Below are 27,023 nucleotides of genomic sequence, written 5' to 3' on the forward strand. Positions count from 1 at the left end.
TAAATGTTTCTTCTTTCGGTTTTCTCTTTTTAATGATACAAACAAAGTTTAAATTAATCTAATTTATGAAGAGCGGAACTCAAACTTGAACAGGGCATATTTACTATTTTGATTAATTGACTTAACCCACTTATACTTTCGGTACACTACACGAATGCTATGATTCGAACTCAAAACTTTGCCTAAGAGAGTAATTGTTCCAAACTATTATACCAATGAGTCATTTCTCTCCTTTCGATTTTTAAGAGAAGAGAAAAACACCTCCTGGCTTTTCTTACAATATGTCCAGTTTTTTGCACTAATTTTGACAGACCAATAAAATGGTCCACAAAATTTGACTGAAAACAGACTGGACTTGAGTTGTTTTCCAGAAACAGCCAGGCTCAACTTTTCAGTATTTTAAACTTCCAAAGAGGGTGATGGATGGTGCTTAAAAAGTTGATGAACAAATCCCAACTGGAGTACTTTTATGAGGGCTGGTTTTTAGCTTCTGTAGAATACACCATTGCAACCTCATTCCCTAGACGACAGAATCCAAAAATATGATCTTGCACACTGCAAAAATATATGCTTGTATGAAAATCCCGAATTCGTAATTTGATTACTGCTTTTAAATAAATCTCTGTGTGCCAATCCCTACAATCAAATTTCTTATCCTTTCGCTGTAATCTGTATGCTACATAAACACTTTACAAAGACTAACCTCCATGTTGAATTCCTACCTCAAATTGAAAACTTCTGAGTTTATTGCAACCTGAGTTCTATGAATTACCATCCTTAGATGAATGATCTGCAGAAAAAATCCTAGCCATCCACGACCATCCGTTCTCTATTTCAACAGTGTTTTGGGGGTCAGCTAGTTCATTTGCAGTTTCTTTAACCTTTTCAAATCACATTATGCCAACAAGATCCCATTGTTTCTTCTTTGTTACTGCTCTCTTGTTTCAGCTTTTCTCCACTTTCACGCATTTTCTTACTCACCTATGGCCCATTTATGAATTGCAAAGTTGAATCCTCAGCACAAAGCTGTTTCCTCGCATTGCCATGTAACTTGTCAAGAATCCTCCATGTCACAGAATCTGGAGCCAGTCCATTTCTTCTCATCTCTTTTACAACTTCATACGCTTCTTTCTTCAAACCTAATTTGCAAGCGGCGTCAATCACAATGTTATAACTGTAAATATTTGGAGAGACCCCAGCATCTACTAGTTCGTAAAGGAAATGGCATGCCTCATCAAACTTTCCTGAATGGCAGATCCCTTTGATAATGGCTGCATATACAAAATTATCGTGGATCTTTGAGGGCCAAATAACTTCATCCCAAAACCTCTTAGCCTCTTCTATTTGATCAGAGTCACACAACCCATCAATTATTATAGTGTAGGTGGTACTGTCAGCTGCCACACCATCACTTACCATGCGATTGAAAAGTTCCATTGCCTCTCTTGCTTGTTTATGCTTGAACAAACCACGAAGAACAGCATTATATGTGACGACATTCGGGCTAAAACCTTTCTCAGGCATTACATGGTGCAGTAGACCAAGTGCTTCTTCAGTTCTTCCAACATTCAATAAACCACTTATCATAGTTGTGAAGGTCACGACATCTGGGGCACAAAACTTTCCAGTCATCATATCGTTTAGTACCCTTGAAGCTTCCTCAATTCTCCCCATCTTGCACAACCCATTGACAACTATGTTTAGGGTGATCACGTCAGGGTGACATTGGTTCTGGAGCATAGAAACAAGTCCATTCAAAAGCTCAGTTGTGTTGTTCATAAGACATAGCGCTCTCAAATATATGTTATACATCCTAGTTCTGTCCACTCCTTCCTTACTCAACATATAATGAAGAACCTCCCCTGCCTTGTGGGGGTCTGATTCTTGGCAAAGACCTTCCACTAGAACCTTGTACGTGTACTCAGACGGAAAATAACCAAATTTAATTCCTTCCTCTAGCAGCTGATAAGCCCTCATACAACCTCCCTCCTTGCTTAGTCCATGTAAAATAGAATTATAGGACGTTAGCTTTGGAGCAAACCCTGCATTCCTCATGATGTAAACAATCCTTGACGCTCCGTGATGCCTTCCGGCTTTACAAAGCGAGTCTATCATTTGTCCATAAGCAAAGTCCTCATTCACACTCTTCCCTTGTGGCATGTCTTCCGCAATGCCAAACACTTCTTGAAAATACCCTTCTCTACACATAGAATCGATGAGATTTGCAAAAGCCGCAGATTTTACAGTCGTATCATCCTCACCTTTCATTATCTCCCAAAGTTTGCCCATCCATTCCTTGGCACGCCCAACGTCCCTCTTCCGAAGAACACCGCGAATCATCACGCTATACGTGAGGGAATTGGGCGCTACGCCCTTTTCACCCATTTCGTCGAACACCTTCTGGGCATCACCTAACTCGCCAACAAGACAGTAGCCATTAATCAAGGTAGTGTAAGAAACAGCGTTGGGACAATGCCCTCTACTGAGCATGTCAAAGAACACTCTGTGAGCCTCCCAGGGCCGCAAGAGCAAGCAAAGTTGATCCATCAAACGATTGTAATTAATCAAAGAGGGTACAAATTCAGGCTTAACATGACTCAAACGGTGAAGAAGACGCAATGTGGTATGTGGGGTTTGAGAATCGAGCAACCGAGCAACGATGACATTGCAAGTGCGCTCGTCGGGGACACAATCCGAAGCAATGGAGTGGGCAAAGCGGTGGTGGGCTTCCGCGAACCGATTGGAGTCGCAAAGAGCGTGAAGAATGCTGCTGAGGTTGAGGGAGTCAGGACGGTAGCCGAGAAGGCGGAGGCGGTCGAGTAGGTGAAGGGCTTGGTCGACGTTGCGGTGTGCGGTGCAGAGGGTGTGAATCTTTTTGGTCCAGTAAGACCTGTTGTCTATGCTTGTTTGGTCTTGGTCGCCGTCTTGTTGGTGGTGTTGTGGTTTTTGATGATGATGAGAGGGTTGGGTGGGGTGTGTAAAGAGGAAAGCAAGAGGGATGGTTATGGTTTTTGGGGTGATTTGTGTCTTGGTTGATGATGTATTTGTGAGGAACATTTCATGCTTGTAATATGCAGCATATGCTGTTGTTGAGTTATAAAACTCTCTCACTAGTTGTCTTCTCTACCATGCAAGAAAGAATGTGGGGGACAAACTAACAGCACGTGAAAACACCGAAGAGTTCTCTGATATTTGGGCCCTGAGAAACAATGCTCTCATAGCCTGAAGCACAAAATCTCCTAAAGTTAAAGGGTTTGGGCCACAAACACTGGATTTGGACATAGGCCTGGGTTTGGAGAAATATGCTCATCATGGAAACCTATTATAGGTTCGTTTGGGATTGCTTATTGTTGAGGTCCAAAAAAGTCACGGGAAGCCGAAAGACATTTAAAGCCCAATATAACATATAATGTCGGTCATGCGTTAATCCAAGCTGTATGTTGGGATTTAATTCATTAAATAAATATAGAAATATCTTACATGTCATGCCAAACTAATAATACATTTTTCTCATGCTGATCACCTATCAAGCTCACACCTAAGTCATGTGGTTTACAGGGTTTGTATGAGGGATTGTGGTATGGAATGTTACGAAGATCCACAAGGCCCACGGAAGCTCTCGGATAATGGAGACTTTGGGCTAGCTACTTGAGAGCACCAACGTCCAAGCCCATTACTTAGAGTTCTTCAATGTAGGTGAGTAAATGAGATATTTTTCAAGCACTTCCTTTTATCCATAGGAAATAGTTACTTTCCAAATGTCTAGCTTTACTCATTGGAAACAAGCATTTTCCAGCACTTCCTATTACTCATTGGAAACAAGCAGTCTACAACGCTTTCTTTTACCCATATGAAATAATCAGTTTATGTGTTTAGGCCTAAAATTGACACACCCAGAAAGAGGCCCAGAATAAGACCAAAAAATCAAAGTAGTTGGTCTTGAGAAACAGGAAGATGGAAGCCCAAAAATCCGAAGAGCCCAAAAGCTTATCAAGCGAACAAAACTAACTGGGCCTCACAAGCCATTGTGATAAAAGGGGAGCAGAAGCGAAACAAACCCACATGACATCTCTGGTATAAAGGAAAGTCAACAATGGCAATCATAGAAGAAGTGATTGAAAAGTTTATGTCATCAAGTCGCTCAAAACCCTGAAAAATCTGAAGATCAAAATCCCTCTTACATATATATTTAGAGATTTTTTTTCTTCTATTCTATAGATAAGGTAATTCTCCCAAAGAGATAAGCAAGCTACAATCTCAGAGAATGATAAGTAGGGAAGCAGGGAGCTGTCCAGAAAAGAAATCAAACTAACCATCATGGATGAAATCTCACAAGGGACAGTTGAAATTGGGAAAAGAGATTAGGTTCTTTTTCAAGAAAAACAGGGAAGTGATTGCCTATTTGAGAGCTTATCTGCCAAACTGATGAAATCATGTTTTCTTTCTTTCCATTAAAAAAAGAAAAAAAGGGGGGAGATATCTTTCGAAAAGATTTGCTGCCCATTATTAAACAGAATCACCCTACTCAAGAAAAATATTTTACTATAAATACAAGAAGGCGTGAACAGGGCAAAGGACACACAAAAAATTCAACACCCAATCAAACAAAATCTTACACAAGAAAAGCATCAGTCAAATAGACAACTCAAAAATCAACCAAAAAGCCCACTCGAATTTCAAGTGAAACTAGCTTCAGATCAGAATTCCCAAGGCTCAGACTTAAGAAATAAGTCATTCAAAACAAGATTTCTCTCGTTACAAATTTGGTTCAGCAAAAAACCAAGACAGGTAGAGCTTGAGCTTTTCCCAAACATGGAAAACCTCAACAAAATTCACAGTGCAGTCTCTAGCCCACTAAATCCCTCAAAAACAATCACTTATGCCCGTGCAGATGAGGAAACCGCAGATTCGCCCACTCAAAAGCTTCACAAAAGCTTGAGGTACATTGAAGCTCTGCCAGGATCAACCTTTGGTATCGATTTACAGTTGAAGCTTAGCAGTCAAATTTGTCAACGATCCATCCAGCATGTCGATCCGGCCGAATCGAACTTTCCATCCCGACAGAAATGAAGTTCTAGCTGTCTCTTTATCTCTCTTTAGCATGAGTATTTATTGTTATAGTTTTGTAAAAGGCGTTCCGCCTAAAAACAGTTTAAATTTCATCAACCATTCTGGCCAGAACAACCTCTTTATACTGAGATAAATTGTTAAAGTCCTCACCAGTCTGAGGCAAGAAAAGAACTTACTTGGGAGATATTCCTCACCCAAATTCACAATCGCTTGTTTGCAGAAATCAGTAACTTGAGGCGCAAGTTATTCATTCCAAACTAAGTCTGCTAGAATTTTTATTACTAGCAGTGGCACGCTCACACACCAAAGAAAGCTGACTTGTTGACCAGTCTATGGTCCTCAAGGCAGTGGGGAACTTTGCCCTTCCATCATAGGAGTGAACGCGAAACGAGTGAACATTATGGTTCTTAATTTCACCTATTGGAAAATAGCATGCCCTAGTGCTTCCTTTTAACCACTGAAAATAGGCTAGTTCCAACACCTCCCTTTACTTATTGGAAATAAAGGAAAACTCTCACCCTCTATAAATTAGCATTCATGGTTCAAGCAAAGGGCACTAATTTTTCTTCAGCCAACACTCCTCACTCGGCTGCTGCAAACATCCAAGCAGCCATCAACCCTCTTGGTTGCTGTAAGCTTCTCAGCAACCATGAGAACTCACATTTCCTTAGATGTTGCAAGTATTCCAGTAGCCTTCACAGTCATTCCTCAGCCATCACAACCATGTCTTCTAATTTTTGAAATCCATCATCTTCTCCATAAAGCCTCACCAAGCATAACTCCAAGCTTTTTTCTTCATTCCAAGCTATAAATACCATAGCTTTCAAACCTCAAGTTTTTCCTCTCATCATCCTTTTCTTGAAACTCTCAAATCCCCATAGCCATAACCACAAACAACAGATTATCAACACCCAAACGCAAGCATATCTAACATCAAGCTAAGCACATGCATTCTCATTTGCTAAACTTGTGGATCTTTAGCTCTCACACTCCAAGCTCTCATGTCAAGCTCATGTAATCTCATATCAATATCAGCAAGTCATCTTCAACTCTTTGTCAAGTTACCGAAAACATCAGCACAAAACACGCAACTGCTGGAAGAAGAACAAAGTACTCTCCTGAGACTTGCTTCTCCCTCGGGATACTTCGGGTCTAGTTCTCTCTAACTCAGAAAAATGGGCAACAAAGGCTTGATTCACCACGTTATGGCAGTCCAAGAATCAACAAACCCGGATGAGCCTTCCAACAGAAAAACCCCCCAACACTTATCTAAGAAACACTTATAACAAAAGCACTGTTATTATAATGATATTGAAATTTTCATAAAAAATTAAAGTGCTTTTTGAAAAAGCACGTGAGAGTGGTTCTCTAGAAAAAACTTCTATAACCCATAAGTTCTTCTAGATTTTTCTGTCAAATACTGTCATAAGGGCTTTTGGTTATCAGAAAACCCTTCCAAAAGCACTCCCAGACAAACCTATAATATATTAAGAGGGAAAAAATAAAAAGAATAAGACAATGAAACGGGAATAAGAAAGTTAAATAGGCCTTGGTTTGCCCTTGTTTGTTTGGGGCAGTGTAGCATGGGAAGAAATTGATATTTCATTTGGTTAATAATTGTACTGGTGACTGAATCCAAAGTGAAATGTCATAGGACGGCTCATGTCAGAATTTTATAATTATTGTTCTTGGAACTTTTCACAACATACACATAATGTTGTATTCCATATAAGATCCATAATTTTGTTGTTGCAACACTCACTGTGTAAATAATGCATAAAGAAAATTGAACAGAGCTCCACATGCCTCCCAACTCTACATGTTTTTACCAAAGTAAGTAGCCATATAATATAATTGATATTATTCATGAATGATGAAACAATTCATGAATGAATGAATGAATGGGGAACATGAGGCCGAAAGAGAGTCAAAGATTTCCGCAAATATCGAAGGGTACAATAATGGTGCTGCCCTGCCACGAGGGCCAAACTCCCAGCTGTTTCCCTCCATCGTCCGTTGTCCATTGTCCATTGTTATGTGCAGTGCAGAGCAGAGCAGAGGTTCTCTTCTCACGTGAGCATCACACTCTCATTAATCTCCTGTCCTGACTCCTCACAAATTATATATGTTATACGCGAAAACGGAAAACCTTACCAAATCTTAATACGCAACCGAGTCACACAAAACTGCTGCAACTCTAAAATGACACATACTTTAATTAGGTTAGTTTTTTGGTTAATTAGTCAAAGTAAAAGTTGTTCAGTCTTTCATTGCATCATTGTAGGAAGAAAGGTGAGAGTGGTTCAGTGGTCACTAGCCGGTGGTGGTGCGATATTTATTTAAAAAGAAGATACATATAAAGCCGAGGGGAAGGACCATAAAGAGAGATGAACATTAGCAGCGCCAAGTCTGCAGACAATTGGATACCAAAACTGGCACGCTTTTCAGCTCATAGATAACAGAGAAAACTGGCTTTACCAAAATACCCATCATTTTCTCGTCTAATCACAGCAAAGTAGCTAGCATTGCTGGCGAGCAACAGGGCTACAACACCACCACCACAAATACAATACATCATACACGCTAATAAAACCCACTCAAATCTGAAGTTAACAGAGCATTAACTCCGTATTAATTAAGTAATTAAGTCGCTAATTCAGATTAGAAAGATGAGATCAAGATCAACGGTGGTGAGGGCAGAAGGTGACCACGTAGTTGCCGCGAGTGCAAGTGGCAATGCTGGTGGGATCATCATAAGCATAAGAATAAGCTTTTGGACATGCAGCTTTGAAGATCTTGGAATAAGCCGTGGGCTTGCAAGACTGAGGGCTCCCAAAGCTGCCAGTACAGCAATACCTGGGCGAGTTGAAGGCAGAGCAAGCGCTTTTGCAAGCCACCACTCTCCGGTTGTCATGAGACCGCACTTGGAGTCCCACAGGGCACATCATGTTCAGGTCGCTGATGCACCCGGCGTAGCTGCACTTGCCGGAGCCTTTGAACGGCTGGATGGAGATGGCCAGGTTGTACCCGTCGACGAGGCTCACGTCGTAGAAGTCTTGGTCGTTGCCAAGGGTGATCTCGGCAAGCGTGGCGGGTGGGGTCCCGCCGAGGCCGCTACAGAAGAGGTTGCCGCCGCAGTCACCGGTGGCGCAGCGGCCGCGGCCTGAGGCGTCGAAGGCACAGCCGTGGCGGCCCCAGAGGCGGCCGGACCAGAGAGGCGGGAGGTGGAGAGTGTAGGCCTTGTTGGGGGGGAGGGTGAAGCCTCCTCTGGCTAGGATGGGCTGGCCTGCGCTGGGCTGAATGCCTGGCCACACTGGGTGGCTGCACTTGTTGTGCATTGTTATTGTGGTGGCTGATGAGACTTCAACTGCAAATAGATTAAGTTAATTAATTAGCCAAGAGAAGGAGATCCAAGGTAGTATCCAGTTCCAGTCACATTGCATTTGCTATTAGTTTAAAAGACATAATTATGAAGAAAAAGTCACATTTTGGTTAGAGAGAGAGAGAGAGAGTATATAAGTGTGTACCTAGAACGTGGAGAAAGAGGAGGGTGGAGAGCACGAGAGTGAGGTTACACCTCAGTAAAGCAGCCATGGCTGTAGTTAGAGAAAAGAGGGAGAGATTAGAAGAAAACTGGGTTGCTCTTCTTCTCCAAAGCCCTATGTACTGAGGTGGGGTTTTATAGAGGAAAAAGGTGAGAAGGGGAGAATGGTAGGGTTGAGTTATTTCTAAAGACTTCACTTGTGGTGTTGTGCTTGTGTTGTGAGTGAGTAGAGTGGGTAATGTTTTTGAAATTTGGAAGAAATTAAAGGTGTGGTTGGAATGAAATAATGTGGGGTATATGTATGCAATGAAATTACAAGCAAGACCCTTTCTCCTCCTTGACCTTTGAGCGGTGAAAATACCTCAAGGAGTGAGTGAGTGAGTGAGGGAGGGCTGACAAAGTGCTCATATTTCAAGAATGTTGTCAGAGGGTAAGTGGGGGAAAGTTTGTCTGCATCCCATAAATAAAAAAGAAGCCTTAAGCTATACCAGTACTAGTAACTGCTTCACATTTCACATGTTAGGAGAAAGAATCAGTCTGCTGTGGACCTCTGCTAATGCTACCCTATCAATATCAAGGGAGACTTTAGAATGAATACCTACGCACCAAAACAAACATGAAAAATAAAAATCTGCAATGTTAATTTTAGCCTTAAAAAACTGTGAATAAAACTAAGGGATATTTTCTGCTTTTAAAAACCAAATAATGTACTGTAGGCTCTTATTAATGGCGCCTGAGTTGATGTTGATCAGTAAATTCATGTGTGTCTAGACTCAAAAGTCTACCTGCAAATATACAAATGGTCTGATTCTGTCTGACCCTTCATCAGATCTTACCAAAACGCGTTTTAAAAATCAACGGCTTCAATGTAAATCTATTGGGCTAGTGCAGTTCCCCAGTACCTGCACAACGATGATTTTAATATTGTGTGTGGTGACCCTCCTCACCTCAGTCCTCAATTGGAATAGTCCCAAGAGATTCTATTCAGAATACTTGTCGTTTCATGGACTGCCCACATATTATACTATATCTATTCTTTTCTACTCGATTATCATGTAATTACTTTTATTGTTTTTTTTTTAAATATAAGCGAAAGTCTAAATAACAAGATGATGAGAATTTCTCACACACACATAACTAAAGTGACATTGGGATTCAAACTAAAGTATCATGATGTTCGAAAATAAAACTACTGATCTGCAAGTTAAGATAATTTTCTACCAGGTTGCGATTTTAACGATTCTCTTTTTTCATCGGGTTCGGGTTCTTTGTCTTTTCTTTTTCTTTTCTTTTTGTTGGGGGGTTAGTCCAGTTTCAGTACAAGTAGAAGATTCAATTCAATCATGTGGTCTGGGCCAGAAAACGACCAAATTTGTGGACTTATATATGTTGGGCTAAGTGGATTTTTGGTAGGCTCATTTCACCATGAACAATCTCAACTTCAAAGGTTATTCGGTTTTTTTATGGGCTTGGGCTTGGGCCTGGACCGGATGAACAAAGGTGGCGTTCTTCGTTCGTATTTGGAATTAAATGGAGAAGCTGACTAGGGTCAATCACAGAAATCAGTCAACGGCGTATTAATGTGGAAGCCCAAATGCTAGCCTCACCAGCAACAAGTTGGCAACAAAGTTAACCAAGAGAAGTAAATTAATTGATGTTTTTCTACAAAGGTGATAGGTTCACATTTGAAAAATGATATATATATATATATATATATATTATTTTATTTTAGGAGATGGTGCTGCTCCTTTATTTTCAACTTGCTGCTTATAATAGCCTTGGAAAATGAAATATTAATAAAGAAAAGGAAAAGCGGGTCGAAACGTTTATGAAGATATTCAAATATTGTGTCAGAGAGGGGAGAGACGACTAGTCTGTAGAGGGGGAGAGAGAGAGAGAGAGAGAGAGAGGAGAAGAAGAAAAAGAGATGATGACCTCATAATAAGTTAACAAAAGAAAGAGTGGAAGAGAGATCACATGAAAAAATTTAACCATTATTTGAGGTAAATTGTGGTTTTTGCTTCCAGACCAAAAACAAAAAGCACTCTCTAGGTATTGTCAAAATCCGCAGCAGCAGCCTCAGTCAATTCTCTGCTCCCTTGCTCATGCATCTTCTTATTACCTACACTACATATATCTTAATTTCTTTTTTTCTTTTTTTCTTCAAGCTAGGTTACATGGTAAATAACAAGATGCTTTTTCTTTGATGGGAGAGGGGTCACACACATATATTTGGTCCAAATCTGAGCGACTGAATTTGAATGGGACGACACGCACACCCACACGCACACGCACACGCAAACATACATTATACATTATCAGAATATACAAGGAAAGGGGACCATTTAGTACATGAAATAGGCAAGCATACGTATATATAGCTAGCTTGCAATGCATAATGCATTTAAATTTGGTTTCCCATTTGATGGCCATGGAATGGTGGTGGAGAATCTTCCAGGAAAGGTCCGAAAGGAGAGTTAAAACACAGTTTGGTGTCTGTAAAATTTGTACTGTTCTGACAGAGTCTTAGTTTTATAGACATGGTTTCATTCGTTGCATTATATAATACATGCATGGTAAATTTGACCTCAGATCCATTAGGCATATATGTAATAAGCAAAGCTTATGCACATGCTCCTTCTTGTTTTTGTTTATCAATTCATGACAGACAAAGTATACCATAAGCTCAGTTATTCTTCTCATTTTGCTTTTTTAATATCTGCATGCCCTATGCCTTGGTCTGTATTGACTATCAATATTATTGATGTGACTATAAAATCTCTGTGACTTGAGCTTATATACTGTACATAAATTTGACTGTCTCTCTCTTTAGACCATGTTAAGCTGCTGCTGCATTTGCATTGACTCACTGAACTGTCAAAACTCCAAATTTCAAGGTATGAGATTAAAAGGGAAGAAGAGGTTACATTTTGCAATTTGCATGCATGAAAGACGGACACATGTATATATGTTGAGTTGTATCATTGTATGTGTGGAAAATCTGATGGGTCTGTAAACCACAGGGACTGTAGAAAGTACCAACACAGTTACACAGGGTGTCAAACAGTGAAAAGGGAGCTCAAAAGGAAGAAAGAAAAACAAAAAGGACGACGCGCTTACCGCCGAGGAGGAAACCCATCGTCAAATGAACGTGATATATATTATCTATCCCACCATTTTCCAAATGTTATTATTGCTATTGTTATTAATTTTGAATGATAATAATGAATGAGGCCCAGCTGCAAATCTGCATGCTTGTCAAGCAGCATATTGATGATATATATAGCTAGTACAACTGCGCTGCGTTGTAATTTCTAAAGCTATAATAAGTCGGTTTGTCCCCTCTTCCCTCTTTCTTCTCTGTCTCTCTCTCTCTGCAACTCTCTATCACTATGCTTGCTTGTCATGAGATACCAACAAAACGTACCATATATTATTTACATATCCCTGCATGCACAGACAATACAAGCCTCACCCTTTCTACTTGTCTCTCTTATTGCATATATAAAATATTTTTATCAGAATTCAGACGCTGAAAATCCTTCAATAATATACCTATTAAATATTTGTTTTTTTCTTTCTCATCACCTCACCTTTATACACCTGATAAAGTTTCAACATCAGTCAAATATATGATGTAGCATGCACATGTTAGGTGTGCTTCAATGGGAGGTTGTGAAATCTCAAGGTACGCTAGCTAGCTCTAGCTGTAATTAAATCCAGAGAAAGAAAACTTTTTAGCCAAATACTGTTTTTTCCTTGGATGTTTATTTTTCTCTCACACGTGAACACAAAGTAATCTGAAGCAGCTGCTGTTGATGTTGATAAATGTTTGAAAGCCGTAATTAATTAAGTTGACAGGTCTTTGGATTGGAGAGATTGTGGTCCAGTTTTTACAGTTTTATTTGTCTATGCGTTGATGGTGCTAAGAAGCACCATTGTTCGAACAACCGCAGTAATAAATCTTCCAAGAAAAATTTAGCCCATCTCTATAAAAGTTTCTAGGTCCGCCATTGATGAGCGCACACACAATATGTCCCTTGACCATAATTGTACATGAAGAAATCTCTCGTTTTAAAGATAATCTAAAAATGAATCCATATCTAGCTCTCAATGGAAAAAAGTATATATGGAGGTGGATGGATATCACAAATCTGACGTTTGATCAAACAACTTTGCTTTCGGAAATTAAGACATGAAGAGGTACAAGAGCAAGGAAAGTCCGTATCTAAACAGCGACTTTGGTTTTACAACTTTACCAGTTGCTACTATTGCACCATAATTTTGCATTCAATTAGGAGACAATATTATTAAAGAAAGAAGATTCATATTAATTGCAGTTGCTTTGATCTTAGTTAGTGGGGGCCGGATCCCATTTTGCACCTTGGCTTGGGGAACATTATTTTAGATTCTGTTATTATATGCTCGTATCAAGACTAGGGTTTCATTTCATCTGTGACGTGTTGTTTTATTTTTATTTTCCTGTTTCTGTTTCTTCCTCATCAGAGAGAGTTTGGAAATTTTTTGTTTGAAATGCAGTGCAGTAGTGTAGTACAATTTCAATTGTTTAAGAGTTTTGTTTCTTCTTGGGTCAGAGGATGGTCCTGGATTCGTTTTCAAAGTAGAAGTAGTAGGCAACTATTAAATGTATGGAATGTGTGCATCACATCATTACCATATCATTTGCTAAATTTGTAACAAAACAACAAAACAACTCTCGAACCTATATTCTTGGTCACTTCAACATCATTCCAGGTTTCACATCTAATTAATTAATCAATACAAATACGATTCCCATATCTCTCTCTCTCTCTCTCTCTCTCTCTCTCTGATATCAACATCAAACCCTCTGGTCTGAGGTCTCTCCCTCCCATGCATAATTTCATATGCATCCACTTATATTTCGAATCCCATCATTCGAGAGGACCCCAATCCAACTCTGAACTCTTTATGTTTCTGTCTCATGATGAGCCATGAATATATATCTACACATGCATGCATGCATGCAAAATCACATGACACATATATCCACAGTTACTTAAACAAGGTCCGTTTGTGTGGATGGACATTAAACCTCTGCAATATGCTTTAATGTTAGTTTTGCATTGATTCGACCAACATGGTCCAGATGCGTTTTAAGGCAACCTTCTTCCTTCGATACCATTTTCCATTGCCATTACACAACACAACTCCCATGAAAATGAAATAATATGTAACATCAACAACAACAACAACAACAACAACAACAACAACAATTAATAAATAAAAAAACACTTCCCCTTTTCCAATAAAATAATAATAAAATCTCCCATGTCATCATCTTACATATCATATATATATATATAGCAGATAATTAAGTGCATGGTTAGTAAACTAATTAGTTCTTTAAGGGAAGAAACTCAAAAAAAGGGTAAGGCTGAGCTCTACTGAAGTTAGCCGATAGCTCTGCATGATCCTTTTCGAGGTTGGCATTGGCATTGGCATGGCCACTTCGAAGTGGAAAGAGTTGAAGGGTTTGAGATTCCCCACAGCCATGATCCTGTTCAACGTTGGTGTTGTGGTTTGGGTGGTTAAAGTTAATGAAACCAGATTCTTCTGATATTGATGAGTAGGGTGTTAGAAGGATGCTGAGATCATGACCCTTAATGAGCCTTTGGTCCACTGTTCTTACTGTTGCCGCCCTGCTTGCCCTGCTGCTTGTTAAATTATCAGTACTATTTGAGTTAGCAGTAGAACAAGTAGGGGTGTTTATTATGAGGTGGGTGGGAAGATGAGGGTACTGAGGAGGAAGAGGAGAAGGAGGAGGAGGACAAGACAACTGCATCATCTGCCACGTGGCATTCCTTTGTACAAAGTTTCTTCTTTGCTGCAATTCTTCTTCATCGAATTGGATCCATCCATCCGTCCTGCACTCTGTTGCTGCCACTGCTGCTTTTGCTGCCCTTTGTATTGAAACAGATTCCTGACCCATCATCAAAGCCATTTCAATATATATGTACATTCATTTTATTTATTTATTATTATATACATTAAAGGCCTAGCATAGCATGCATGAAAACTCATGATCTGATATATCAAAGCCAATTCCTTTTTTCTTTTCTTTAAAGTATTCAACAAGGACACAACAAACCCATGATACTATCAACTGATATTCAAATTAATCCAAGGCCAAGGGCACATATGATGATATGGTTCATCATGTGAAATCCAAGCCAAAATGTATAGGGTTAGCATTGTCTTTTTGGTACCAATCCCAAGCCAGGGTGCTCATTTCTATAGAACATATATCAGACCAGAGCAGTGCATGGGTGCTCCAATCACAAGTATGGTCTGTGGGCAAATGACTTGAATGTATAAGCACAAGACCCAAAACCCCAGCTAAGTTTCATAACAGCAGCCCCGACAGAAAGGAAGGAATGGCAGCTTTTAGACCCTTTTCATTTCCCAACAAACAAAGCTTTTGTTAGTAGCTACCTTTGCTTACCCATAGCCCTTTGCTTCCTTTCCTTTCATACAAACTACACATTACAATATATAATACAATACAATACAAGCATCTCCTCTCCATATCTATCTTTCTTTTTACAACTTATGTGCAGAGTATTGCATTTCCCTCATCAATCTTTAATTTAAAGTCAACAGTCAATATGATGATGATATAATCATATGCAAATTATCTGAGCTGCCTAATTACTATTTATTTACTAATCATAAGACTACTTTTTTTAGAGAATTTTGATTTGAGGAATTCCAAGTGGTTGATAAAAGGAGGACAAAGGGTACCAATACCAAATTTCAATATACGAAGAAAGATAGACAAATAAATGCAAATGAAGAGAGAGAGAGAGAGAAAGAGAGAGAGAGAGGAATTTAAATAATAATAGACCTCTGCAAGAGTAGTACTGCAGTTTGTAGAGGGTGCCCAGTTCTTGGTCTGTTCAACTTCAAACACTGTCCTACTTGCCCCTGTAGTGTGTGGACATAAAGAAAAACAAAAAGAATACGACTTTACAACATGCATCGATCCATATCTCTCAACTCAATTCCCAAACAACAAACAATTCGAATATTATATACTGGATTTTATATTATTCAAAGCTACGTACCAATACATAATATGTATGTATATATATATGTGTGTGTGTGTGTGTTTGTGTGTGTATATCAATAAAAACATATCCTAGCTTGCAAATTATTAAGCAACACAGAAAAAAAATGGATTAATGGAAATGGCCACACACTCAAAGTTGAAGCAAACAGACAAACATCTCTAACTAACTACTTTCCTTCTAAAACATACATACATAAATAAAACAAAAACATTCTAGCTAGTGAATTAGTAATATCATTGTATAATGTGGGAACGTTGGGTTTCATGATCAGTACCTAATGATTCTTTCTTTTGATGATCTGTGGATGACAATGATATTTCATGATCTGGTTGGACAGAGGGCACGGATGATTCCATCTGACGGCGACGTTTCTGTCTTTCTCTGGCCTTATGATTTTGGAACCAATAGAACACATTCTTCCCCTCTATCTTTCCATATTTTCGAAGCTGCGCTGTGATGTGCTGAATTTGCTCAGCCGACGGGGTTCGAGTCCCTCGTCTGTACAATTCTTCCAGAGCCCTCAACTGCTCCGGAGTTGGGTTCCATCTTGAGCTCACCACCACTTGCGGTGTGTTGATGAACTCTGATCTCTTGTTTTGTTCAGCCATAGCTGCAACAAATATATTAATTAACACTACTCATACAAACACGTACGACAAAAAACAAATTCGAAACGCAAAAATAGATCAAAGGGAAGATTAGGTAGCTAGCTAACTAGTGCATATATATGTATACCGGCGAGATGGTGATACTGAGTGAAGAAATCATGAGAGACGCCATGAATCCGGTTTAAACAAGGAGGAGTTGCAGCAGTGACTGAAGAAGTGGCGTTGTTAGCAGATGGCACGAGTGGCCGTGGAATGAGAGGCCGAAGCTTCCGACCGTTGAAAGAATCAGGCATGTTGAAATCAGCATGCCCACTCTCGTTATAACCCATCATCCACATTTTGATTGTTGAACACAGTGAAAATATAAACAAGGAGCCAAGAGCTAGGCTCTACTTACTTCTCTCTTTCTGTGTCACCCACCTCTCTCAGAATCCCAAGGTATATAATGGCCTTAAAAGGTAAATATATACATATAAGTAAGTGTATATGTTAAGGGAACAAGAACAAGATAACAAGATAACAAGAACAAGGGGAGGTGGTAGTAACTAATTATAAAAAAGGGATGGTAGCCTAGGTAGTTTGAAATCGCTTCCCATTTGAGGTAATGGTGTGATGTGGTATGAAGAATGGTGGTGGAGTTACAAAAATGGGAAAACTAGCATGCAGCTAGGTATTGTGGGAATTGGAGCGGGTGTACTACTACTTCAACTGTTGCTGTTGGAAGTGATGGAGAATTGGGAGATGGATGGATGATGGGGATTTAAAATAGGGTGTTGCATAGCTGCCTCATATAGGCATTGTAGGCATTGTTTATATTTGGCATATATTGATGCGATTAAAGAGAAAGGGAGAGAGAAAGAGAGAAGGTATTGTTGAAAATGGGTTAGTTGAGCTGAATCAGTGATGTAATATTTGAGTTTCAGACATTCAGAGATGGGGATTGATCACTAGCTAGCTATCACATTTACTATATGGAATTCAAAGAGAGAGAGAGAGAGAGAGAGAGAGAGAGAGAGAATAGTGTGTTGTGTGTGTTTTTTTCTGGTCTGAAATTATAGTGTTGGTTTAATACGGAACAACAAAGTGAGCCAAGACATGAGGTTGACTAGGCGCCCTATACAATATGTTATTTAATTTAGAAAGAAAAACTGTGTGAGAGAGAGAAGGAACGGACAAAGGAAAAAAGAAAACAAAAGCAGAGAGAGAGAGAGAGAGAGAGAGAGAGCAGAGCTGTGTGGAAGGAAAGAAAGATGAGAGAGAGAGGAAGCGTGGAATTCTGGGAGGACATCGGGAGAAGCAAATGAAAAACGACGTGACGATCATGAGGGTTATCATAAGCCTCATCACCTTCCTCTTTTCCCTTTCCACCCTTTTCCCCTGTCTCTCTCTCTCTCTCTCTCTCTCTCTCTTGCTCATTTATTGTTCTCTTTACGTCTCGTGCCTTTCACACTTATTCTCAATCCGAACTGCCTGCCTGCCTCCCTCCCTCTCCCTCTCTGCTCTGCCCCTGCTCCCCTCCTTAATTAATCTCACCCTTTTTTCTTGTCGACATATATACTACTATACTATAAGCTCAAGCTCCATCCATCTATGCTTCCCTTCCCACATTGCTACATTTCCACACACACAGACTTAAACACGTAAGGCCATTTGGTGTCTAAGATTGTATTGGATAAGTTACAAATTTAAATCTAAGGGCACGTTAAAGAAGAAAATGACGGTATAAGTGAATAATTTTTCATTTTGGATGATTATGAGGAATAAGTTATAAGGTGTTAATTAGTAACCTACTTCACGAGTAATCCGTACCTTCAACTTGGTCAAATTATTTTAATTTCTTCTTTAAATATGCTTTAATTATAAGAATTTATTATATCCAATCCAATACTATATACCAAACGAGCCTATTTACTTATCGCTTACAAGTTACCACAAAGACAATAAACATATTGCTTGCGCTTATATCTGTCTCAGCTGCCAGATTTAATAATGTAGCTAGGTACGGATCCTCCTTTATCTTGCATGGCATTCCCTTCTCTTTTTTTAACCTAGATAGCTAGCTAGCTTTCACTTGCACAACAGATTTGATATCCAATCCCATTATACTCTCCACTGTCCAATCATATTCTATATATAAAATTTATTTTGTTCTATATGTGATGCTCCTGCGTACACATGTCAATTCTATGTGCATGTGATTTGTCCTTTTGGGGTGTCGGATATGTATATGTTAAAATGAGAATGCACCGATACCTATACTTTACGTGCTGCCAAATTTACTGTGTATAGAGCTAAGCTAACTTATTTGGAATCTTCCTTCCTTCTTCCGGCCTCCTGCCACCTACTATTTATTAATGAATTCAATTGAATTGAATATTTTCCGGGTCCATATCTGAGTCCATGTCCTGCATGCCGGGCAATTAAGTTGCTGCTGCTGCTGTTGGGGGAAAAAGGAAATACGCAGCTTTGAGTTTCACCCCAGTTGCTCTATATATATTTATCTTCAAGATATATACATACACATAAGCCCTTCCTCTCTCATTATGATGGAATGACTCAATTCTCGAGTGCACTTACTACTGCACTGCACCCTCTCTCTCTCTTTCTCTCGGATTTCAAACCCATATATCATATTCATATAATTGTTTCATTATTCATTTTTATCTTTTTGTTGGTTACAGGCCCTACTTCTCTGCAATCTCTAGCTACTATATGTACTGTATGCATATGGATATATATATATATATATATATACACACACATATAAAAACACTGAATGAAAATGAAATGTATGCATTCACATGCAAAATACCAGTATTTTATATCAAAATGTAAATATATAGGACGACGCGAGTCAAATCAAACCCCTCTCACTCTCTTTTTTTTTCTTTCTTTCTGAAATTCAACAATACGATGCTGGTCTAGGATTTAGGAAGATAACTCCAATAACTGTAAAGGGTCTAAAGAATGTGTTGTCATCTCTACTCACAGGAAATGAGAAAAAAGAAAGTCTCCGTTGGGGGTTTTGCCCCCTTCACACTAGAAAATAAACATAAAAACGAATGATTGGTCAAGGCATCTGCTGTTAGTTTAGTTTGCACTATTAACCGGTTAACAGTGTGTAAATCGCCCAGCAGCAGCAGCAGCAGCAGCAGCTACGAATGTTTAATAAGTGTTCTTGTCGAACGTGTTGACATTTTGGTAGGGCAAATATAATATAATTAGTGTTACAGAAAGCCAGGTTCTGGGCCTCCAAGGCTTTAATTAATTGCTTTTACGAGCTCAAATTCTTAAGCTAGAGCCTGGTTACGTATCCCTCTCTAAATAGGCTTTACATATGTGGCCTTTATTGATCGCACTTCTCAGCCCAGTCAGGATCAGGATTAATAATTAAACTAGCCTTTCATAATAATTCTTTTATACGCCGACAAGTCTAGTCCAATAAAACAAGACATTCACTTGTAGATAAGAAAGCTTAAGTTTGAGCCCTCATTACATCTTCGTTGTGTGCGTGTGTGTTAGAAACTCCATCTCTTGTAATTTAGACTATCGCTTATAGTAAAAAACAGAAATAATGCTTTATATATGTTCCACACTAATCAAGGAACGATGAATAAGACCAACAATAATAGAATTGTCATTGTCAAGCTATTCTCGAGAAAAAAGAGATGAAGGGAAGCCCAACAACTGGTTTAATGGACTTTTCTTGCAAAGAGGGCCCAATAACAAGTCATTCTATAGTGAGAGCTTTATATATAAATAGCCTTTAAGTGAGGTTTTATCTCTTAACCGTTAGATCAATTTGATTCAGCGGCTAACTAATTTTATAAAGCCCTCGTTATAGAATTCTTGGCCCAATAGGTAGTAGGAAGACCAATTCGGCTACCAACAAATGAAGCCCATTACAGAACTCATAACTTTAGAGTCAAACATATGAAAATGAAAAGAACAGAGGAAACGCCATTTTGGGTTGAGCCTAGTGGGGATGATGTGATGGGGGTAATGAGCGAAAAGCATATCTTATTTGTAAGATAAAATATATTTGCCTTGTGAAATTAAGAAAATGACATTAAAAATGATCATGGCCCTGTTAAGCCGGCGATACTGAATGAAACAACCCCAAATGGCAACCATTCACGTTCCAAAGTTAACAAACCAACCCTCCACTCTCCATCACCTACCCAATCACAACCGTTGGATCATCCCCCTTCCCTCGGTATAAATAACTACCACTACCCCTTCCCTCCAAAAATAACGTTTCCCTTTCCTTTGAAAGAGTCGCAGGTAGTTATATTATAAACCCCCATCTTCCCCATTTTGCCCCTGTTCCATTAGCCAAAATGAGAGAGATTCTGCACATCCAGGGAGGGCAATGTGGGAACCAAATAGGATCCAAGTTCTGGGAGGTTGTGTGCGACGAGCACGGCATAGACCCCACCGGCCAGTACACCGGGAACACTGATATTCAGTTAGAGAGGGTCAATGTTTATTACAACGAAGCCAGCGGCGGCCGTTACGTGCCCCGGGCGGTGCTCATGGACCTTGAGCCGGGCACCATGGACAGCATCCGGGCCGGACCCTATGGCCAGATTTTCCGGCCCGATAACTTTGTCTTCGGGCAATCAGGGGCCGGCAACAATTGGGCCAAAGGCCATTACACCGAAGGCGCTGAGCTCATTGATTCGGTGCTCGATGTTGTTAGGAAAGAAGCTGAGAACTGTGACTGCTTGCAAGGTATAGTTTGAATTAAAAATTATTTCAAATGTTAAAAATTGTATGATTTAATCTGATTTATTTACTTGGTCAGAATTCCAGTGGGGGAAAGGAATGAATTTGATTCCCACATTTTATATGAAATGAAACCAGTTTGGTTTCTGATTTATTTTCATGCTTCACATACTTTCATAACAGGGAAGTTTCTGTAAATGAAACCAGTTTGGTTTCTGATTAATTGTATGGTAATAAGAATAGTGCTTCACATCACCAATAAGATTTATGTAATCTTCCTCAGCAAGTTGACAAGCTAGGTGGCATTGTCAAGATTGACCATAAACCAGTTATGGTCAAAAGGACTCTGTATTTAATTTTCTTATTCAGATGAAAGAGAAACATCTCATTTTTCAAGGATGGATTTTAAATTTTTGTCCAGGCATGACATAGTACAAATTCAAAGACAATCTTGCTTTTTCAGGGAAGAAATAGAAATAGCATTATAGCTAGATTGGATATGCTAAACTCATTGTAGTGTTTCAATTAAGTCACTGAGATGTGAGTGAGATTTTGGCCTTTTAAACTTGTTGATGCAGGATTTCAAGTATGTCACTCACTGGGAGGTGGAACTGGGTCTGGAATGGGAACTCTGCTCATATCAAAGATCAGAGAAGAATTCCCGGACAGAATGATGCTCACCTTCTCTGTGTTTCCATCTCCAAAGGTTTCAGACACTGTTGTGGAGCCTTATAATGCCACCCTTTCTGTTCACCAACTGGTTGAGAATGCGGATGAGTGTATGGTCCTTGACAATGAAGCTCTCTATGATATCTGCTTCAGGACACTCAAGCTCACCACCCCAAGCTGTAAGTTGATTGCACCTTTCACATTTCAAATTCTGCAATGTATTGCTTTTGAAGTAATTGCATCCTAATTACCATCATTCTAATGTTTTCTTTCTTTCTTTTTTTATATTATAAAGATTGCGGCCAAGTTTGATCGAATGTTTTCTTATGAAATTGAAAGAGAAATGGCCTAATTTGGGGTTGCTAGTTCCTAAATACTTGAATGTATTTCTTGTTGTGTGTTCCAGTTGGGGATTTGAATCATCTGATTTCGGGAACTATGAGCGGTGTCACTTGCTGTCTGCGATTCCCTGGTCAGCTGAACTCAGACCTCCGAAAGCTAGCGGTGAACTTAATCCCATTCCCTCGACTACACTTCTTCATGGTGGGATTTGCACCTCTGACATCTCGAGGATCACAGCAGTACTCTGCTCTAAGCGTCCCTGAACTGACACAACAAATGTGGGATGCCAAGAACATGATGTGTGCTGCTGATCCACGCCATGGCCGTTACCTTACAGCATCCGCCATGTTCAGAGGTAAAATGAGCACCAAAGAAGTCGATGAACAGATGATGAATGTGCAGAACAAGAACTCCTCCTACTTTGTTGAGTGGATTCCGAATAATGTCAAGTCCAGTGTTTGTGACATCCCACCAAAAGGTCTTATCATGTCTTCGACTTTCATTGGGAATTCCACTTCCATACAAGAGATGTTCAGGAGAGTAAGTGAACAGTTCACGGCTATGTTCAGGAGGAAGGCCTTCTTGCACTGGTATACTGGAGAAGGAATGGATGAGATGGAGTTTACGGAGGCGGAGAGTAACATGAATGATCTTGTTGCAGAATACCAACAATACCAAGATGCCACGGTTGAAGAAGATGTCGAATATGAAGACGACGAAGCGATTGGGACTGCTCCTGAAAACTGAAGGTGTTGGACTAATTTGCCGTTTCGTATGATACAAGCAATAATTAGGTGATAAAGGTGTCCATTTTGCGTACTATTATTATCTATGAGTGCAATAGTTGGTTTAAGTGTGCAATGCACTGCGACTCTGGTGAAGTTGATTTTCCCTTATATATATACGAAGCCCTGCTTGCTTATAATAAAAGTTAACTGCTTTTTTATTTTGACTCTTTGCTTGAGTTTCTCTGGATTTGCAATTGGAAATGTTCAGAGACACACAGAATTATAGCAAAACAACAATAATAATGGATAGAAATATCTATATTTCAGTTTCACATGATCTATGAAGTGAAGACTTTGGACCACCGTCCACCACAAATCAAAATCCCACGTGCCACACGTTTGGAATTCTCTCCTGGATAGAAATATCGTTCTTTGTCCGGATCCAACTTTCCACTCTGAACCTCCACTCGTTTGAAATGCCATTTTCTGCTTCCATGGCCTTAATTCAATCTACGAAAACAGAGGGAGATCTTGCTCCTTCCCCTCTTCCATTTCCATTGCTTGAATTTAAGAGATTTATTTGAGTCCTTTAGCTCATACATGGCCTGCCCATCATCAACAATATGCAGGACAACAACTGACTCTGCTTCCAAAATTTCAAGCTGCTATAGCAACACCTCCATGCTCCTCTTCTCCTCCACCATTTCCAGCAAACGCCAGCGTTTCATCACTTGTTCATTAGACCCCATCTCAACTTCATCAACAACATCTTCTTCTTCTTCTTCTGGCTGTTCTTGGTCTTCAACATCTCAGAAAGGTAACATAACAAACAAAAAATCTCTTGAAATACAAAGAACCAAGGATGGGACATTCTCAGTTATACATAGTGATGATCGCAAACCATCTGATCAAAAGAAGATCAAGAAAAGCAACAAGGACGAGACTAAGAAATCCGGTCCAAGAAAGCAACGACCTTTGTGGCAAAAGGTTTTCTTTGCATCCAAGAAGATGAGGAGTATTATCTTGCTCAATTTCATCACAATTGTCTATGGTATGTATCTTTTCCATGAGCAATTTGTCTTGTTACAAACTTCCAAGATATGAAAAGCAACTTCACCTGCCAAAAGCATTATATAGTAATGGGTTCTTTTTAATGTAGCTAATTGGTTTGATTCAACAAATGCAGTACAACTTAGTGATATCATGTAACAAGAATCTATCAAATGCCTGTTTGATAACGTTGTCAAATGTTGTTGTAATTTAACATGTTGAAATTCTAAAGCCACAAATTTCTGAGGTATGTGCTGATTCAAACTGCAGCAAGTGACATTCCAGTTATCAAAGAAGTTGAAGCTATTATGGACCCGGCGGCCTTCTCAGCAGTGCGATTTGTCATGTCAGCCATCCCATTTCTGCCATTTGTGTTCCAATCACGCGATGATGTCCAGACCCGCAATGCAGGGATGGAGTTGGGGTTCTGGATCAGTCTAGGGTACCTTCTTGAGGCACTTGGATTGCTTACATCTGATGCCGGTCGTGCATCGTTTATTTCTCTGTTTACCGTAAGCTCAGACATTGTAGACCACAAGTACTCTTCTTTCTGTTTTTTTGGGTAACAAGTATTCTTCTTTCTTCAATACATATATACAAATCTCATATGATTTTACTCAATAACTTTCATGATTCTCTTTGAATGCTGCATGGAAAAAAAAATGTGAAAATTTTGTTAGATCAATAAATTCATGCTAACTTGAACAGGTTATTGTGGTACCTTTGCTTGATGGCATGCTGGGAGCAATCATACCCACTCGTACTTGGTTTGGAGTTCTCATGTCTGCTGTTGGCGTTTCTATGCTGGAATGTAGTGGATCACCTCCAAACGTAAGATCGTTCTTGATGCATTCGCGTTGAATGTTGTAGAAAAAGCTGATTTCATGTGGTGAAAAATGGGACAACATATATGACGATAGCTCTTTGGCAACTAATCATAATTCTACTTTCCTTTTCAGGTTGGTGATCTTTTGAACTTCTTGAGTGCATTATTTTTTGGCATTCACATGCTTCGAACAGAGCATATTTCAAGAAGCACAAAGAAAGAAAACTTCTTAGCAATTCTTGGATATGAGGTATGCAGGTCATCATGCCTGCCTCATTTTCTTCTTCACATAGCTTTCTAAGTTTTGCACTTGAACAATTCCGTGGTTTATTCAGGTTTGTGTTGTTGCTCTCTTATCCACAATCTGGGTTTTCATTGGAGGGTGGTTAGATGGTGCCTGCTATTCCAACCAATCATCATGGATATGGACATGGACAGAGTTATGGGACTGGATTGTTGCATTTCCATGGATACCTGCACTTTATACTGGTGCATTTTCAACTGGGTTATGCTTATGGATTGAGGTATAGTTCCTCAGGTCACACTCAATTTAAGCACTATTTGGATACTTCTAATATCCACTGCTCACTGATTTGCATGCCTTGTCCTGCTGATTAGTTCATTCCACAATATATGTGCCTTATAAATCATCAAGTATTCAGAACTTATTAGGGCATGTTCAAAATTTAAAAAATTTGTTCATCGTTGCAGATTGCAGCTATGCGTGATGTTTCAGCGACAGAAACAGCCATAATTTACGGGATGGAGCCCGTGTGGGGTGCTGGTTTTGCATGGTTTCTACTTGGTGAAAGGTGGGGTACACTTGGATGGATAGGGGCTGCTCTTGTGCTTGGTAACTAATTTCTCCTTCTTGCTGTTGTGATCTCTTGTTTCTTATATCTCAAGTCAAATTGGTCTCTGGAATTGGTGGTATCATTTGACCACTATTTATTTTATGATTATAGGTGGAAGCTTAGTGGTGCAGATATTTGGGTCCTCACCTCCCCAAGAATTTACAGTGGCTGAAGATGGTAATGAGAAAGGCGATCTCCGACGACTTCCCACTGAGCATAAATTACAAAATGGTCTCTCTACTTCCCCGATTGTTGTCAGATCCAAAAAGGATGTTTCAGATTTTTTTAAATGATCCCTCCTCTTTTGTTTCAACTTCATATATATATATATATATATATATATATATATATATATACCTACAAGCTTGAAATTAGCCAACAAATAATGTATAGAGAAAAATTATCAATGATTTTACATCTTGATTACCATCTCCATGAACCAATAATTATATTTTCTCTTCAAAAGGGTTTGAGACTTCCCGTGATCAAAAGAAGGAAGAAAAGGATAACACATGAGACCAATGTAGGGAAGTTTTGTATGCCACATTGGAGTTTTAAAGAAGAGAGACGCTTATCACAACCATTAAACAAATATACCAGAAAACAATTTGGTTTCAGATCAGGAACAAAACAGTAAACATTTATTCCGATCCTTCTACAAGTGCTTCAAGTCTCATCAGTGATTACTATAGGACAGGTTGGTAATTTCAACTGCTGTTCTGTTTTGGACAGGTTGGGCTTTACAAGGCTGCAGTTGCAGTTGGGTATGAAATTACATGCTCCGCTAGGTTTTGATGGCAGACTAGAATAGAATACTATGCTTAATTATGCTATACATAGTTGATCAAACTGCAGGCAAGTTGGGGAGGGGAGAGGACTTGAAATCAGTCATTCCTTGTCTTGTTCTTGAGAAATCCTTGCCTCACTTTTCTACGTGCCCTTGTCTTGTCACAAACCCCATAGAAGCTGCCCTTGGAGGCCTTGTGTCAGATTTTTGTCGTCGGTGGTGGCCATACAAGACTGCTGCGGGCACAAAATTCTCTGGGTGTATTTAAAGCGTATAGCCGACCGGCTATACATTTTAAATATATTCTAATATTTAAACAGTATAGCTGGGCTTATATGCGAATATTTAAATGGTTTAGCCGGGCGGCTATACAGTTTAAATGTATTTTATTATTTAACAAGTATAGCCGAGCGGTTATACCGTTCAAATATATTCGAAGATTTAAATAGTAAAGCCGGGCGCTATACCTTTTAAATATATTTATTTAACACGTATAGCCGCGTGGATATATCTTTTTGATATATTTGAATATTTAAATAGTGTAGTCGCACGGCTATACGGTTTAAATATATTCTAATATTTAAATAGTATAGCCGAACGGCTTGACGGTTTGAATCTAATATTTAAATAGTATAGCCGAATGGCTATACCGTTCGAATATATTCGAAAGTATAGCCGACCGGCTATACCGTTTGAATATATTCG

The 27,023-nt window shown here is 39.3% G+C and overlaps 5 protein-coding genes across 5 annotated transcripts; 2 read left to right on the plus strand and 3 right to left on the minus strand.

Annotated features, from left to right (window-relative positions):
- Positions 1-582: 582 nt before the first annotated feature.
- On the minus strand, positions 583-3,148 carry LOC103338813 (Pentatricopeptide repeat (PPR) superfamily protein). The gene has a single exon (XM_008242070.3). The coding sequence runs from the start codon at positions 3,055-3,057 to the stop codon at positions 982-984; it is 2,076 nt and encodes a 691-aa protein (XP_008240292.2). The 5' UTR covers positions 3,058-3,148; the 3' UTR covers positions 583-981.
- Positions 3,149-7,404: 4,256 nt separating this feature from the next.
- On the minus strand, positions 7,405-8,849 carry LOC103338701 (thaumatin-like protein). Its single transcript, XM_089041355.1, has 2 exons — positions 8,598-8,849; positions 7,405-8,437 (listed from the first exon to the last, which is right to left on the minus strand). The coding sequence occupies exons 1-2, from the start codon at positions 8,662-8,664 to the stop codon at positions 7,752-7,754; spliced, it is 753 nt and encodes a 250-aa protein (XP_088897481.1). The 5' UTR covers positions 8,665-8,849; the 3' UTR covers positions 7,405-7,751.
- A 5,007-nt stretch (positions 8,850-13,856) lies between these two features.
- On the minus strand, positions 13,857-17,393 carry WOX1 (WUSCHEL related homeobox 1). The gene is made up of 4 exons (XM_008242069.2): positions 16,462-17,393; positions 16,001-16,336; positions 15,501-15,580; positions 13,857-14,576 (listed from the first exon to the last, which is right to left on the minus strand). Exons 1-4 carry the CDS (start codon positions 16,670-16,672, stop codon positions 13,992-13,994), a joined length of 1,212 nt encoding a protein of 403 aa, XP_008240291.2. The 5' UTR covers positions 16,673-17,393; the 3' UTR covers positions 13,857-13,991.
- Positions 17,394-20,444: 3,051 nt separating this feature from the next.
- Positions 20,445-23,019, plus strand: LOC103338700 (tubulin beta-5 chain-like). Its single transcript, XM_008241934.3, has 3 exons — positions 20,445-21,068; positions 21,641-21,910; positions 22,138-23,019. Exons 1-3 carry the CDS (start codon positions 20,675-20,677, stop codon positions 22,818-22,820), a joined length of 1,347 nt encoding a protein of 448 aa, XP_008240156.1. The 5' UTR covers positions 20,445-20,674; the 3' UTR covers positions 22,821-23,019.
- A 198-nt stretch (positions 23,020-23,217) lies between these two features.
- On the plus strand, positions 23,218-25,960 carry LOC103338699 (uncharacterized). The gene is made up of 7 exons (XM_008241933.3): positions 23,218-23,852; positions 24,122-24,363; positions 24,560-24,682; positions 24,811-24,927; positions 25,013-25,201; positions 25,389-25,530; positions 25,643-25,960. Exons 1-7 carry the CDS (start codon positions 23,402-23,404, stop codon positions 25,822-25,824), a joined length of 1,446 nt encoding a protein of 481 aa, XP_008240155.2. The 5' UTR covers positions 23,218-23,401; the 3' UTR covers positions 25,825-25,960.
- Positions 25,961-27,023: the final 1,063 nt, after the last annotated feature.

This window comes from Prunus mume, linkage group LG7 (genome assembly GCF_029339155.1).
Source record: "Prunus mume cultivar Tortuosa linkage group LG7, ASM2933915v1, whole genome shotgun sequence".
Lineage (NCBI taxonomy): Eukaryota > Viridiplantae > Streptophyta > Magnoliopsida > Rosales > Rosaceae > Prunus > Prunus mume.

Excerpts from the sequence above, each read along its gene's own strand:
- LOC103338701 (XM_089041355.1), bottom strand. The coding sequence starts at position 8,664 with ATGGCTGCTTTACTGAGGTGTAACCTCACTCTCGTGCTCTCCACCCTC. Across the intron at positions 8,438-8,597 it reads CCTCTTTCTCCACGTTCTAG|TTGAAGTCTCATCAGCCACC; the intron begins GTACACACTTAT and ends ATCTATTTGCAG.
- LOC103338813 (XM_008242070.3), bottom strand. The coding sequence starts at position 3,057 with ATGTTCCTCACAAATACATCATCAACCAAGACACAAATCACCCCAAAA.
- LOC103338700 (XM_008241934.3), top strand. The coding sequence starts at position 20,675 with ATGAGAGAGATTCTGCACATCCAGGGAGGGCAATGTGGGAACCAAATA. Across the intron at positions 21,069-21,640 it reads GAACTGTGACTGCTTGCAAG|GATTTCAAGTATGTCACTCA; the intron begins GTATAGTTTGAA and ends TTGTTGATGCAG. Across the intron at positions 21,911-22,137 it reads CAAGCTCACCACCCCAAGCT|TTGGGGATTTGAATCATCTG; the intron begins GTAAGTTGATTG and ends TGTGTGTTCCAG.
- LOC103338699 (XM_008241933.3), top strand. The coding sequence starts at position 23,402 with ATGGCCTGCCCATCATCAACAATATGCAGGACAACAACTGACTCTGCT. Across the intron at positions 24,364-24,559 it reads CGTTTATTTCTCTGTTTACC|GTTATTGTGGTACCTTTGCT; the intron begins GTAAGCTCAGAC and ends TAACTTGAACAG. Across the intron at positions 25,202-25,388 it reads GGTTATGCTTATGGATTGAG|ATTGCAGCTATGCGTGATGT; the intron begins GTATAGTTCCTC and ends TCATCGTTGCAG.
- WOX1 (XM_008242069.2), bottom strand. The coding sequence starts at position 16,672 with ATGTGGATGATGGGTTATAACGAGAGTGGGCATGCTGATTTCAACATG. Across the intron at positions 16,337-16,461 it reads TCAGTATCACCATCTCGCCG|CTATGGCTGAACAAAACAAG; the intron begins GTATACATATAT and ends TATTTGTTGCAG. Across the intron at positions 14,577-15,500 it reads GCAGTACTACTCTTGCAGAG|GAATCTGTTTCAATACAAAG; the intron begins GTCTATTATTAT and ends ATGATGGGTCAG.